The sequence below is a fragment of the Chenopodium album genome, chromosome 21, assembly GCF_948465745.1.
Source record: "Chenopodium album chromosome 21, dcCheAlbu1.1, whole genome shotgun sequence".
NCBI lineage: Eukaryota > Viridiplantae > Streptophyta > Magnoliopsida > Caryophyllales > Amaranthaceae > Chenopodium > Chenopodium album.
This window is the reverse complement of record NC_137854.1, coordinates 33625742-33641914: the sequence shown is the minus strand read 5'-3', so window position 1 is coordinate 33641914 and position 16173 is coordinate 33625742. Positions and strand designations below refer to the sequence as shown.

At 38.2% G+C, this 16173-nt stretch overlaps 1 protein-coding gene and 1 non-coding gene across 2 annotated transcripts; both read left to right on the top strand.

The window, feature by feature from the left end:
* Positions 1 to 4191: 4191 nt before the first annotated feature.
* LOC145600689 (uncharacterized) lies at positions 4192 to 16118 on the top strand. Its single transcript, XM_081656572.1, has 7 exons — positions 4192 to 4452; positions 4757 to 5330; positions 5508 to 5749; positions 7812 to 8376; positions 8474 to 8739; positions 9258 to 9868; positions 15974 to 16118. Exons 1-7 carry the CDS (start codon positions 4192 to 4194, stop codon positions 16116 to 16118), a joined length of 2664 nt encoding a protein of 887 aa, XP_081512698.1.
* TRNAG-GCC (transfer RNA glycine (anticodon GCC)) lies at positions 15205 to 15275 on the top strand. Its single transcript has one exon. It is a non-coding gene; the product is annotated as a tRNA-Gly (tRNA).
* Positions 16119 to 16173: the final 55 nt, after the last annotated feature.

The window sequence follows — 16173 nt, the reverse complement described above, 5'->3', positions numbered from 1 at the left end:
TTAGCTTAAGGCGCCTAAGTATTGGCTCATAACAAGGCACCAAAATAATGGTTCAATAGAAGCACCGAAATAATGGTTTACAAAGACAGAAGCACCGAAGCATTGGAACAAACAAAATAACAATAATAACAATACTAGGGGTCAATAAGCAGAATGATTCTTTGGCGATGTCCCAACATAGAGAGGAGTTGTCAAGTGGCGAAGCACGGCCGTGGCGAGGCAATGTCACAAATTTTGGAGATGGCGAAGCAAGGTCAACTTCGACGGTCCCTCAAGGTAAAGAAGAGATTGTCTACAGCGGCGATGCACTGCCGTGGCGACGTACGACCACAACCTGGAGATGACGACATACAATTATTTTCGACGATGTTCCCGAAATACTGTGGAGGAATGTCACCAAGAATATTGAAGACGACGACATATGGTTATCTTCAACGATGGCGTTCACGAGGCACTATGGAAGTTGTCACAAACAACAACAAAAGCAACAGCAAAACAGTTACGCTTAGAGACGTGTGCTCGACGGTGCAAGATACGCGTTTCTTAACTCTTTTTATCTGTTTAACTAATGGTTGTTTTACAGGTATCGACGTTATAAGAATGATTTGGTCCGTCCCTATCGATACTTTGACTCTCGTTTTTCGAAACATAAGTTTCTTCAAACTCAATCAAAGTGGGGGCTTCTGTAGACACCCATTTGTGTCTCCCCAAAACCAAACCCAGTGATGAATGCCTTTCACGTCGAACCATTATCGAATTAGGTGAAAGTGGTTAAAAGTCAAGTGTTGCGGTTTAGTTTTATTTAAAATTCTCCTCTCTCTGTTTTGAAAATAACTCTATTTATTTGAAAATAGCCAAACCAGTTTAGTTTGGTCTATAATTAAGGTCCAATAATAGTGTAGTTGGATGGGGCTCGAAAAGACCTTTCCAACGATATATTATAAGCCCAATTCCGATGAATATTGAGGAAGTTATGGCCAATATACTAAACTGGGCCCGGTTAATTATTTAAATACGGCCCAATGATCTAGAGGAGGGCCCAATATTAATTATTATTCCTAAAATTATTAGGATTAATTATAATTTTCTAGAAGTTTCTAGAAGATTCTTTTAAATTCTAATATTATTAGATTTAATAATTATTTATTTTAAAATAGACTTTTATTTGGAGTAAAATAATATTATATTATCTTTAAAATACGTATTTTATCTTCTGTACGGATTCCGTAGATCAAGTTGATTAAAGATCGGATTCCGCGTGAAGAAAACGCGCTAATACAGGTTGTCGCCAAACGACAAGTCTGTCGCCACGCGACAGACCCTGTCGCCTCGCAACAGACATTGTCGCGTCGCGACAGAGTCGATTCCTGGCGACAGCGTGTAGTTTTATTCCTTATCAAATTCTATGTTTTTCCGGACTATTTTCATTATAAATAGGGTCCGAATCCCTGTTTTCAGAATGATCAACTCTCATCAATTCTCATCAATCCTTCCTTAATTCTCTCTATTCTCCCTCTAAGCAATATATGCTTTCTTTCTCCCTCTCTTTCTAAACTAGTATTTTACACACAATATTCCGCATTCACAAGACTTAGAGTCTCTTAGCCAAGTTCGAAGTTGCCTTCGCCCTAGACGTGCAAGGTTGATATTTTCTGAGGGTTTGGTCCAAAACTAGTCTAACTTTATTTAATTTGATTTCAATCTAATTATTTAATTATTCTTTATTATTTTCATTGAAGTTTACTAACTTGTGTATTTTGTTATTAGAAAGAGGTACGAGGCTTCAAAGTAAGTAGATTAGCTTACTTCTTATTTCTTTCACAATGTAGATTGCATGCTTATTATTGTTTTATGATTCCTAGTATCATGTTAGGATGCCTTCAATTCCTAGTATCATGTTAGGATGTTATGTTATGCTTTCTAGTATCATGTTTAGGGTGCCTTTACTCTTTCTAATATCATGTTAGTACCATGTTAGGTTTAAAGCTTTGATCTTTATTGTTTAGTGACATGCTAGGATTTGTTATTAATCTTGTTAGTATCATGCCTAGGATCTTGCTATTATTATTAAGCTTTATTATGCCTTATCATGCTATTATCATCATTGTTATTGTTTATTGATTATTATTATGTTGCTTGATATGTTTCATTGTTATTGCTTGATCACACCTTTTATGATTGTTAAAGGGAATTTGTACTTGAAATCACGCTTAATAAGATAATTAATAATTTGGTTTAGGCTAATGTGATTTTAACTTAAGTGATCGCCAATAATAGTTTTATTTGTGCATTAATATTCAACCAACATAGATAAACAGGGTAGGTTTAATATAATGTTTGTATGTTATTCGAAAAGCGCACATGAATATGAGCAGAACAAAGTAGAGGCCTATTTTATAGGGCGGGTCCTTTCTTTTGTAGATTGGATTCGTACCCTCATCCCCGAACCCTGTTTGGTTCAAGACCTTATGGAGTAGTTGATGGTCCTTTTGGATTGTCTTTTGGGTTTACAATTTCCTAAAACTTGTTGGCGACTCTTTTGCTCTCTTTTCTTTCCCTTTGGAACGCCACCGTAGTTTAGTGTATGATCACAGTGGGGTTCAAGTTTGGGATCATAATGCTTGAAATATTCCCTACAACTACAAAACTCTATTTTGGTTTCCATGATGATGACGACCACTCTGAAATGTCAGGGGACTCCCACCCTTCGGACCGTGATTCTTTTGGAATTAGTAGTTTGGATTCACCACCTTCAGTGGATATGCCTAGACGATCTTTACCAAGGCTATTTCCGCCACCCATTCCAGGTGTTTATCGGAGTGAACAAGACGAAGTTTGGGCGTAATCTTGGAATTAACCGAGCAATTAGGTCGAAATTCGAAGCTTAGGGTTTGCAGCAAGCACCACCAACCAGTACACGTGGCAACCCCCCTCACCTTTTCTCAAACGGCAGGATTTCGTGGGGGGGGGGCATAATTCTCCACCACCTGTCAATCATGCATCACATATTTGTTCGGTGAGATGTAATCTAGCAGCACGTGGGGTCCTACTCTTCCACATCAAATTTTTCATCCTAATCATGTGGGAAGGAATTTGAATGCTACACCTGGCAATCATGATAATATTTCAGATCAGTCTTTTTCTTTTTCGATTACATATTCGAATAGCTTTGACGCGACTCATCCTGATCCAACTAGGCCTAATACCCAGCCCAATTCTATTCTCGGGCCAGCTCCTTCTATGGTGGATTTTGGTCTCACTCAACCTTTACAAGCCACTTCTGAGTTTAGATCTGGTCCAACTGCTATGAGGCCATCTATCTTTGTCAGGCCTAGTTCTCAAGGCCCAACTTTGAATTCTAGTCTGGAAGCCCAAGTTCTTCACAATGAAACAAGGTTTGATCCTTCTCATACACAACATCTTAATTATTTTCTTTTGGGTTTGAACCCGTACATGCCATTTGGTGCTTCGGTTCTGCCTCCGGGAATGGCGAAGGTCGTCCGTCATTTCTCACCTCCTCCAGTGGGACCTTCAGGACCTCTACACCAAGACCCATTTGGTGTGGGTCCTATTAACTGGGCAGGGGCTTCTCCGGGTGGTCAAGCGGCGGCTACTCCCTCCTTCAATCAGTGGCCACCCCTGTTTTATTGCCGCAACCTTCGCACTCTTTTAATTTAGTTCGCTTATTTCGACTTCAACTCATGATGATTCTGGTTATATGGTGGACTCATCAGCGGACGGGTTTGCTTTATCTTCCAACGACTTTGATGCTGCAATTGGCGGTGCTGTGCCTAAATATGGAGAATTTATACCGGAGTCCAATGACCCAGTTCCTATGGAGTGCTCACCACTAATTTTGGTTCAGTCTTTTCCTAAATCAGCATCAGCAACTCCCACAGATTCCAATTTAATGGCAAAGAAACGTGGTAAAGGGGCTCTTACTCTGATATTATCAAAAGAAAGGAGATAAGGTTTGGAATTGGGTTAAGGTTGCTTGTCCCTACAAGCGCCGTTCTGCATCACCGGAAGTTCATGTTCCTCTCTGTCAAGCTTCGGATGCAAACTCAATTTGTATGACTTTCCTCAAGCTATTCAAGAAACGCAAATATGGCGACAAGAGCTCAAGTTTGGGTGATTCTCACGAGTCTGAGGGTGTGTGGTGGCTACCCGATATGAGCCACCCAAGGATCCATGAATATTGCAGCTTGGAATTGCAAGGGGCTTGGAGCAGCGGACTCCTCTAATGTTCCATATGTCACTTCGTTAGTCCGCAACTTTGCTGATATTATGTTTGTGATGGAAACCTATGTATCTGTAGATATGGTTGTCCAAAAGTTGTCTGTAGTAGGCTTTGATGGTTTTTGTGGTTCATATGCTTTAGGTCTTAGTGGGGGCTTAGTTGTTTTTTGGTTCGCCCCGGTAGTAGTTGTACCTATTTCAGTTTCACCTCATGTAATCTTATGTTAAATAATGGTTCCTGGTCAAGCAATAAAATACGTAGTGTTTGTGTATGGTTCGCCTCACCTTTCTTCTAGACTTTTAGTTTGGGATGAAATTTCAATAATTTTACAATCAGTTCCAAATGTGGTTATTCTAGGGGATTTTAATTAATCAAGTATAATACCTCGGTGATAAAGTTGGAGGTTCAGGGGATATTCCGGGTTGTAATGCCTTTTTTTATTGGAAATTAACTTCTCAGCTTCTAGATATTCCCTTTTCTAGCCCTCGGTTTACTAGGACAAATGGTCAAATTTAGAACTTGACTTATGAAAGATTAGATAAGGCTTTAGCCCCTTCTTCCTGGTTGGTGTCAAACCCGAATGCCACCCTTTTTCATCAACCCATTTTATTTTCGGATCATGCCGCGGTAATTTTGAAAGAATCTGGTTCAGTTGGTATGAGGAAACGTCACTATAAGATAAAAAACTGGTGCCTCGGACTCCTTGATATTGCGGCCTTAATCTCTTCTAGTTGGGAGAATTCCTGTCCTGGTTCTTGCATGTATTCTGTTTCGAGGAAGTTGGAGCTTCTTAAAGGCAGCCTTCTTTCCTGGTGTGTTAACCATAAACGTGAATGGGGTATTGACTGGCAAGATCTGGAAGATTCAATCAAGACAAATTCGAACGATCTTTTGAATCCGATTAATAGAAGTTCGCTCCTCGTTGTTCTCCAAGACAAGCTTTCTCAGACTCAAGCTTCATTTTTATTTTGGAAACAACAATTTAATACAAGGTGGGATGCTTTAGGGGAATCTCATTCTGCTCTTCTCTTTCGTTCAGTTCGGGTGCGCCGTCGCCGGAATAAAATAATGAGCTTAAAGGATGAGAATGGTGCTTGGTTCTCGGATCAGGTGGAAATTTCAACCCTTTTACAGAAGTATTAATCTTCTCTTTACAATTGTTACGATACTTCTCCGACCCCTGCTCAATGCCACTGGGATAGTCTGGGAATCCCGACCTTGTCGAACTTGGAGTGTCAATTTCTTTCTAGGCCTTTTTCTGGGGCAGATATCAAGGATGCTATGTTTCACATTGGTAATGATAAATCTCCTGATCCAGATGGATATACAGCAGGTTTTTCCAAATCTCATTGGTCTGTAGTTGGTCCCCATATCATTGACGCAATCCAGTACTTGTTTGATCATGGTTATTTGCTGAAAGAATGGAATCGCACCTTTTTAGTTCTTCTTCCCAAAGTTGATCACCCGGAACAAGCTTCTCAGTTCCGGCCTATTGGTTTATGCAATGTTGTAGGCGTTATTTGAAGTGCGCCTACTTAAGCATGTATGAATATACTTGGCACTCATAGGAAGTGGGAATTGACATATACGATTAAGGACAAGGAAAGTATGGAGCCACCAACAAGTTTTTAAGGAACTTGTAAACCGTTCACGGATCATAAAAGGCAACCACGATAAAGGGACAACGAAAGGCAACAACGATTGACCCGTGAAGGTTACACCCCATTCATAATCCATGAGATTACTAACTCCATATGGTTTAGAACTACGAAAGGAGGATCGGGGATGATGGTACGAAGTGAGTCAAAGTCACATTCAATTCGCCCGTATTAGCCTCTACTCGATTCTTATTATGAAAAGTGATTCTTGCGATCTTAAAGCATGCAAACAAAGATTCAATTTGCTCCAAACTATAATTATGCCAAATTGGTTGAATATTAATGCAACATATAATTCTAAAATATTGTGACCACTTGATTAAATAACAAGATTAAAAAGGAACCTAATTAAACCGGTTGTCCAAATTATCTTATTAGGCGTGATTTTCAATTACATATTCCCTTTAACATGCAATATAGTGATCAATAAACAATAATAGAATAACATAAATATTGGAAGCAATTCAGCAATAAATCCAACAATATAAAATCGTTAGAAAAATAATAGAAATAAAAGGAACATGATTCTTTATTTTGATTTTGCCTGCTTGCAACTATAAAAACAATAAACTCGTCAGTAAATTCAAGGAAAATTAATAAAACAATGATTAAAATGAAATTAAATAGAGTTGATTTGGGGCCAAACCCTCAACACAGTTCTACCTTTCACGCCTTGGTTTAAGGACAGAACCTCGGGTAAAGTACGGACTCCTTGGAGTGCTTAAAGAAGGTATTTTGAGAGAAAAAGGTAGGCTAGTGTTTAGGCTAGAGCATAGGAAGAGAGAATGGGAGAATTAATTGATGCCCCGTACATCATAAATGAGGGGGTATTTTATAGGAAAAATGAGTAGGGGAATACACGGAACCCTAAAATAAACAAAAACCCTAAAAAGGCTACCGTGACACGGCAGATACTACTGTGACACGAGAGAATATTGTGTGATGCGGGAAATAATTAGGCTACGGGAGATAAAACGCGTGAAGGGCTTATGCGGAAAGGACACGGAGCTGCCCCGTGTCACGGGAAAGGCACCGTGACACGGGATTTCCTACCGTGACACGGGAGTGTTCCCTGTGACACGGCACTATTTCCCGTGACGCGAAGGGCTTTTTCCATTTATCTGCCCAAAAACATTTTAACCCTAATTACATTCAGCATTTTTAAGTGTCGTTTCATAATTTCGGGCTATTTCAAGTTTTATTATTTTTTTAAAAAAAATTGGGCTAAAACAATAAATAATGTGAAATGAATAAAAAAGGTTTGGGCCAAAAAGAGGAACTATGCTTTGACTAAAAATTAGGACTGATCCATTGACTATTTGATGAACTGAATTTGATTGAATATGAATTTTAAGCACTCCCGGGATTAAATACTCAACCCGACCAATAATGGCGGTGAAAGGTTGTTCATCATCGGGTTTGGTTTTTGGGGAGACATTTTTAGGTGTCTACAAATGTTTTTTACAAATGCATTGCGAAATGTTTAACTAATAGGTTGAGAAGGGTTTTACCGTCGTTGATTTTAGAGTCTCAGATTGCCTTTGTACCGGGTCGTTTAATGGCGGACAATAGTATTTTAGCCCATGATTTCTTTCCTATATGAAGAACTCTCCTTCCAAGCTCTGCTCGGCAGCCTTAAAGCTTGATTTGAATAAAGCCTATGATAGAGTCAATTAGAACTTCCTTTGGGAGGCTCTTCGCCGATTTGGTTTTCCCCCGTATTGGATTAACATTTTGCAGCAATGTGTCACTACGGTTTCGTATCAGATTTTGGTGAATGAAGTTCCCTCTCAGTCCTTTCATCCTAAATGTGGACTGCGTCAAGGTGATCCTTTATCATCGTATCTTTTCGTGCTTTGCATGGAAATCTTCTCTTTGATGCTTTGTCAGGATGAGCGGAATGGTTTGTTCAGGGTCTGCGTGTGTTTAGGAAGGCCCCTTCAGTCTCTCATTTATTCTTTGCCGATGATGCTTTATTTTTCTTCCATGCTACTCCTTCGGACTATGAAAATATCCTTTCAGTGACGGAGGAATTCTGCTCTATTTTTGGTCAGATGGTTAGTCTTCAGAAATCTTTCGTCCGTTTTAGCCTTAATACGCCTGACGACTTCCGTGACTTTTTATCCTCTTCCATGCGAATGCAAGCCTACACTTCCATTGGTACTTACTTGGGAGTCCCAGTTGATCTAGGCATAAGTAAATGTAAAGACTTTCAATTTATGGTGGATAAGATGGTTCAGCGCCTGTCGTCTTTGGCTTCCCTCAGGTTATCGCAGGTGGCTAAGTTGGTAATCATAAACTCAATCTTGGTTGCTTCCTTTAATCATGTTCAATCTGTCTTTAAGATTCCTTCTTCCATATGTGATCGCTTGGATGGCCTTATCTCTCGGTTTTGGTGGAAATTTGGTAAGGATCCTAAGGGTATGTCTATGACTTCTACCACCTTATTACATCTTCCTAAAGGGTTAGGCGGTCTTGGTATTCAACTTTCGTTCTTTCAACCAAGCCTTACTAGCTAAGCAATCCAGGCGTTTGATGCAACACCCTCAACTGCTGGTTTCTAAAACCTTGAAAGTTAAATATCCGGGCTTGCTTTCTTCTAAACCCTATATCTCTTGTGCTCATCCCTCTTGGGGAAGTCGAGGACTGTTAGAAGGTTGTTCGGTGTTTGCTAGGGGTTCTGCCTGGAAAGTTGGTTCAGGGGCTGGTATTAGTATCTTAAATGATTGTTTGGTTCCTGGGGTGGATGTCTCTTTTAAGGATTCTGCTCCTGAGGCGGATAGACCTTCTTCTGTGTCAAACTTGTTATCCCCTAGCGATTCTTCTTGGAAGGCTTCTCTTGTTTGTTAACTTTTCCTTCAGTCTATTGCCTCTGCGATTCTAAGCTTGGAGCGTCCTAAGCAGAAGATTGATGATTTTGTGTATTGGAAATTCACTCGGGATGGTTCCTTTACTACTAAGTCAGCCTACTCCTTCTTGATTTATCAATATCATGCAGTTAATACTTCTGGGTTACCCTCTGCTTGGTGGAATCGTTTTTGGTGTTTGCCTATCCTTCCAAAATGGAAGTTGTTTGTTTGGAAGATTTTACACAATGCTCTCCCGGTGGCGTGCTTACTTTTGTCAAAAGGTTTACCCATTGACTCTACATGCATCTTTTGTGGCCTCGCCTCGGAATCAGTTGATCATCTGTTCCGGGAATTTCGGTTTATTCAGATGATCTGGAACATGGTTCCTTAGGGTCCTCCTCCAGGCCTCACTTCTTCCACTCTGTTTCATTCTTGGTTTGCAGATGTTGTGATAAGTCTGTTATTTCTAAGGATTGGGCTTCCTTAGATAACGTCTTTAGCCTTTACTAGGCGATTTGGCTTACTAGAAACGGTATTAAGTTTCGTTCGGAGGTGTATTCTCCACTTTCTATCGTGGACTTAGCTTTGATGTGGAGTATCAGAAGTCATGAAGCCCGCTTGTTGGCTTCTGTCTCGTACTCCTCTCCTTCGGGGTTCTCCTCTTGTCCTCTTATTTATATTTTGCAAGGCGACCCTCTAGATGTTTATGATGTTTCTTTACTGTGTGATGCTGCTTGGGATCGAGGCACTTATTATGCTGGGACTGGTTGGTGTTTTCAGAATTCTTCTTCCCAATGTATAGGTGGTGGGGCCAGGGCTTGTCTGGCCAGTTTTGCTCTTCATTCAGTATTGTTAGCTTGCCTCTGGGGTCTTAAGCATGCTCGTCAGAAGGGGTATGCTACGATTATGCTTCTCACTGACTGTATGGCTATTCCACAGCTGCTTTCAGCTTCTGGTTCCTTGGACATCTCAGTAACTTGGATTGTTGATGAAATCCGTCATATTATTCTGTCCTTTGTTTCCTGCTCCATCCGCAAGGTTCCTAGATCCTCGGTGGGTGACGCGCATCTTCTTGCTGGTGCTGCTCATCGTAGGGAATTACTTTGTTTATGTTTTTTAAGGTTTTCTTAATCTCCTTTGTCAAAAAAAAAAAAAAACAAACCTTCAACCTAATCTCCATTAAATAATCATAGAGAAACAATTAACATGGGTAGGATTAAAATATAACATACATTCAATGGAAAACTGCCAAAAAGCATACGATCTTATACATTGGATAAGTATAATACGAAGTACATGGATAATTAGATAGGATCCATTTTACTCTTGCATAGTTGCACTAATTGATAGATTTCTTATACAGTGATTCTCTCTCCTCGCTCTCAACAACACCCCCACTCTTCTATCAAATTATCCCCAAAAATATCATGAATTAGATATCTGATGCTCATTTTCGACAGCAATGTCAATGTTCAACGATAAATGCAAATTCGTCGAAAAACATTAAGCGTCGGAAAGTTCTTCAATTGCAATATCTTCCTTTTGGTTGACAATGGTGCTTAATCTTTTATGTTGGTTATTCATACATTGTAGAAAATCATTAATGGAAGATTGGAAGCAGTCTTATAGTTTAGTTATTAAAGACTTTTTTGGGTATTTGTTTCGGTCAACTTAAATCAATAGCCTTATTTACATAATAATAATCAACGGTGTAGATTTCGTTTTTATAATTTATTGTAGTCATTGCAAAACTGTCCCCGGTATCAATGCACAAAGTTAATACGAGTACTGTTAAACTCAACCGACTCTAATAAGTACAACAATTTTTATTTCACTCTCTCTCATCTTCCTTTCTTTCTCTTTCTTGTGTTAGAAAAAATCAAACCAACTCATGCTACCCTCTAAAGTCTAAACTATGAAATGGTCCAATTTTCTAATGATACTAAACCATCAACCTAAAGATCTACATTAGGCCTGTTCACGGATCGGATATCCGAAGCTTCGGATATCTAAAATTGATATCCGAATCCGATCCGAAAATTTCGGATATCCGATATCCGGTATCCGAAATCATTCGGATCGGATATTTCGGATATCCATTATCCGATATTATTTTAAAAAATTGATTATGCTTATCTAATAAATGTCATTAATTTTATCAATTTTCTAATCTTAAGCCTTCCTGTACAATATATCAGAGGGGGCAATTTTGCCAATAAAAGAACAAAAAAGGAACCAATATGAAATTGAATCTCCAAATAAAAATCCCTCATTCTCGCAAGTAACCTCGAAAGCCGACATCGCCACTTAGCCCAAGCAGCAAGATGATGATGCTGAACAATAATCCTCGCAATTTCTAGTTTCCGGCGACACACGACATCAAGAAGCGGGTTCCACCCAGAGGAGTTTTGCAGTGACATATCAGCGCCGACGGAGGCGAGGAGTTGAGCGGGGACGGCGTCGTTTAAGCGGACGGTGTCATAGAAAGGGATATCGTCGCGGCGGTCGAGGAGATCTGATCGGAGAGTTTTTCTTGGTGGAGTGAGTTGGACTCGGAGTTAACTCGGGTCGGATCGGCGAGTTTGGGGAGGGTTGAGAGGAGGCGGGTTAGGATGGGGTGGTCGTGGACTGCGACGAAGGGTGGGTGGCGGCCTGAACAGTGAACATAGAGAAAGGGGGAAGAATTTAGGGTTTTTCTTTTTTTATTGAGAGATTGAAAGTAAGTAGATGTTGTGATAAACTGATAATGTGATTCACTAATTCTTGTGAATTTATTTTAGAAATTTCAGTTTTTTTGTTTATTTTTTTATTTTCTAATATCACGATTTAGTTTTACCCAATTAATTTCGGATATCAGTTCGGATATCCGATATCCGATATCCGACAATTTTCGGATATCCGAAAATTTGAAAACCAGTATCCGAATCCGTATCCGATATCCGATTTTTCGGATCGGATATCCGATCCGAAATGAAAATTCGGATCGGATATCCTAAATTTCGGATCGGTTGCGGATCGGATTTTCGGATTTTCGGATTCTCAGATAGTTTTGTACAAGCCTAATCTACATTACACCCACATCAATCTAAAGATGGTACATGTGCTAATATGCAACTGTGCATAAAGTGCAGATGAAGTCTTTATCTTACAGTGGGCACACACAGAGGCTCATGTAGTGCATCAACCACCGCACCCACAAACCACCGAACCAAGGCCACAAACCATCGAACCCTGGCCACCACACACAAAACACCGAACCCAGGCCACCGTACCCACAAACCACTGAACACCACCACCATCACCAACGAACGACTCCATCTTCGCGAACGCCATCACCACCACCAGTGATTTGACCCAGGCAGCGAATGCCACCACCACCAGCGAATGCCTCCACCTCTACATCCGTCATCTACTTTCAAACAGAGCAAATCATCAATTTTTAATTCAATAGCAATTTGATTTAATGCAGTTGATATGAATTCTGATTTTGATTTAGATCTAGAAAAGAAAGGAGTAGAGGTTAGAGAAAGAGAAGGGAAGAGAAAAAGGAGAGAGAAATGGAAGGCAAAATAATATGGACGCACGAATTGTTGGGTGCGGACGTCCACACCCAATAGTTTGTGAAATTTTAATTTGTAAAAAATTACACAATATTATTAGGCTCATGTGTTATCAATTTGCTTAGCTTATTTTTTGGGGAAAATAAATTTGTTTAAATGTCTTGATTAAACAAATTCAGGCATTTTTTTAAGTTCAAATCCAGTTCAATTTAGCTATGATCTAGATTGATCAAATTTGAATTTGGGTTTGTTGATTTTGAATTAATTTGATACTCCCTCCGTTTTTAAATACTTGTTCCACTTTCCTTTTTTTGACCGTTTTTAAATACTTGCTCCATTTCCTCATTTAGAAAGCTTTACAATATTTAATTCAATCTATTACCTAGTGGACCCAACAAATATCATATTTTATTAATTTCATATTCTCTCTCCTCTAATTTCTCCACTACTTTCACTTTTTACAATTTTTTATTCTTCCACCAACCCCACTACCTCTATATTTTATTACTTTCTCAAATTTCTCCTAAAACTCTGCGCATGAAGAAATGGAGCAAGTATTTAAAAACGGAGGGAGTAGTTCTAAATAGTAAGCTTAGTATTATTTTTATTAGTCCGTATGAGAGACTATGTGAACAATTTCTAAGGTATGAATGAAACTTTACATCTTCTTACATTCTTGCCCCACGCAATTTCTATCTTACTCCTGGAGCACCATGCACACGGTACTCCAGGTTTATAAAATTCATGTTATTTTGATGTTAACTTCTTATTTTTTCAATTTATATATATGTTATTTTTAAATAAATGTATGTTATATCGCCCCCTTTCTCAGTCATCTTCCTCCCACACTCACTCTCTATCACCCTTTCTCAGCTACTCCAACTCAAAATCATAAATTTTCTCTTCCTTTCTTCTTTCAATTTTCCAGAAATCAACCTCTCTCTCTCTCTCTCTCTCTCTCTCTAAATCAAAGACACTTTCTATCTCCTCTTTTCTTCTTCCAATTTTCTGGGTTTCTTATAAATCTGTTGATTTGAACCCATTTAAGGGTTCAAATGTGTTCATGTCCAAAAATTTAGTACCTCATGAAGTGTTCGATTCTCTTAAAACTCAATGTTGTTAATATTATTTTGATGTGAAATTATTATTTCAATTTATATACATGTTATTTTGAATAAGTACTTGTTATTTTATGTAAATTAAAAATAGCATGAGTTAAGGTTGAAGTAAATAAATAAATATCATATTATTGGTAGGCGTGTCGCGTACCTAACAAAAATAACCTAACAAGACCACTACTATGTAGACGGGCAAGTAAGGGTCGGATCCCAAGAGACTATGGTTCAACTAATTAAATAGACTCAAATAAATACTAAGCGAGTAACCAATCAATATCGATAGATCAAAACTACAACAATATTAGCCAATAAGCAATAAATGACAATAATATGAAATTAATCAAGAACTAAAAACATCTAAGATTAAGTATCCCCACTAATATGAATCAATGCAATAGAACAATCCCTTTCCCTCAATTAAATCAATAAATATTCCACAGGACAGATGCTCCCTAAAACAATACTAAGAGTTTCTTTCGATCAACTAATAGCTTCCCTAACATGCAATCATACCTATTTTCATGGAATCATACATATTAAAGACATTGAGAACGGCATCCTATAAGTCCTAGCAAGAACAATTAGCTATTTTCATGCATAAAAGCTCCAACTTTTAATTAGGGTTCTAATATCAATTAAGAATCAACTTTCGTTGTAAACCTAATCACATTCAATAATTCTATTTCTAGTTAATCATTGATAATAAAACCAACCCTAATAAAGAGGAATTATAAATTAATTAAATTGGGAATTGGGAATTAAATAACACATTAATCCATATTAGGGTTCAACCTAACCCTAGATTATGAAACTACTCACACATGATAATAGAAATAACAAGACAAATAATTAAAGAAAACATAATAACAATAATAAAATAAGAGAATTGAGAAAAGAAATCAATACTTGGAATTAATTATGAAATCTTGAATCTTGAAAGTAGAACCCTCGAAAATAATGCTCAAGAACGTAATACTAAAAAAGCTCTAAAATAATGTATGTAAAAAGTGTTCTATAAAAGACTATCTAAAACCTATTTATATGCTAGGAAAGTAGTAGTCTTTACATAAGATTAGGACTCCTAATATCCCAAAAATTGGGCTAAACTCGTGGGTAAATAAGTGGCCGCAACTGAGCTGCGGTACGAGGTTGCGAGCCGCAGTAAGGCTGCGGAGTAGGCTGCCAGCCTTGTGTTTCTTGCTCCCTTGAAGTGCGCCGCAGGCAAGCTGCGGTAAATCGTGATGAGTCGCAATCAAGCTGCGGATTAGGCTGCCGTGAAGCTTCGTGGATGCTAGAAACGCTCCACATGAAGATTATCTCGCGTCCAAGTTGAATTCCACACAAATCGAGCCCTATTCCTATAAAAACAAAAACAAACAAAACGAGAAGAGCAATATAGAAATAGGAAGAATAATAACTCTAAAAGATTAGAAAAATGAAGAAAACACAATAAAATATGACCAAATATCACATATAAATCATGTATAATATCGTGTTATCAATTATTGTAACAAAATAACACAACATTTAAGCAAAATAATATAAAGTGTACGCAAAATAACTCAAACATATTGTATAGGAATACCATGATCCATAGTACTCCAGGATTATATTATACTAATTGCTTTCCCCATGAGCTTATGATTGATTCAAAAGAAAATTGTTAAAAAGTAGAAATTTCATTTTAGTACAAAGTATGGTGTATATTACAAAGATATAAACTTAAATACTACAACAAAATTTATTAATCTCGTTCGGTTTTGTAAATCACAATAAGTAGCACCAGTGGTCTAGTGGTAGAATAGTACCCTGCCACGGTACAGACCCGGGTTCGATTCCCGGCTGGTGCAAATTATTTCGCTTTCCCAAATTTTTCTTTCCTCCTATTCTTTTTTTTTTTCCTACTCGTTTCTTGTTTAATTATTCCTGAGATGGGAGAGTAATAAACTTACGGAGTATTATAGGGTTTATTTGGGTGATTGAGCTTTAGAAAACAAAAAAATAAGGTACTGCAGTTATTTCAAACAGTTAGAATAGACAACATGAGTACATATTTTGGGCCTAACAACATATCATCACCGTTGAACCTCCTACTGTCCAATTGTGCCAACCTTTGCCTAGACATCTATCAATAGTCAATAAACTCCCATTAAACAATCAGAATAAACAATAATATTCATGTATGATCACTGTTTACATTTTGGGGAGAGTGAGGGATAGCTCAAGTGGTTAGAGCTCCCTTCCGCTTTCAAGAGATCTTGGGATCGATTTTCATCACCCGCCCTTGTGGCTCTCTAAACACCAAAAAAATTGTTTACATTTTGGACCTATTAATTGTGATGGTTCAGTTCGAGATAAGTTGGGTATTATTATTAGAGATTACTTTGGCAATAATATTTGTAGCCGCACGTTTAATTTGGGAACGGCTACTCCCCTAATTGCTGAAGCTATGGCTCTCCGAAATGAGCTCCTTTTTGGCTCGTGCCCGTAATTTTTCTAGGTAATGTTTTAATTGAAGGTGATAACTTGTATTGTTCATATTTTGCAGGATAAAACTCAGTGCTCCTGGAAGGCCGGAAGATTTGACAGTTGATGAAAAGATGTCAAAGAGCTTCTTCGTCATTTCTGCTACGTGGATTTCAAGCACATTTATGAAGAGGGCAATCGAACAACAGATTATATTGTTTTCTTGAATTGGATCATTACATGCAAACCATCAAGGTCGTATTTAAATATCCTGATAAGCAA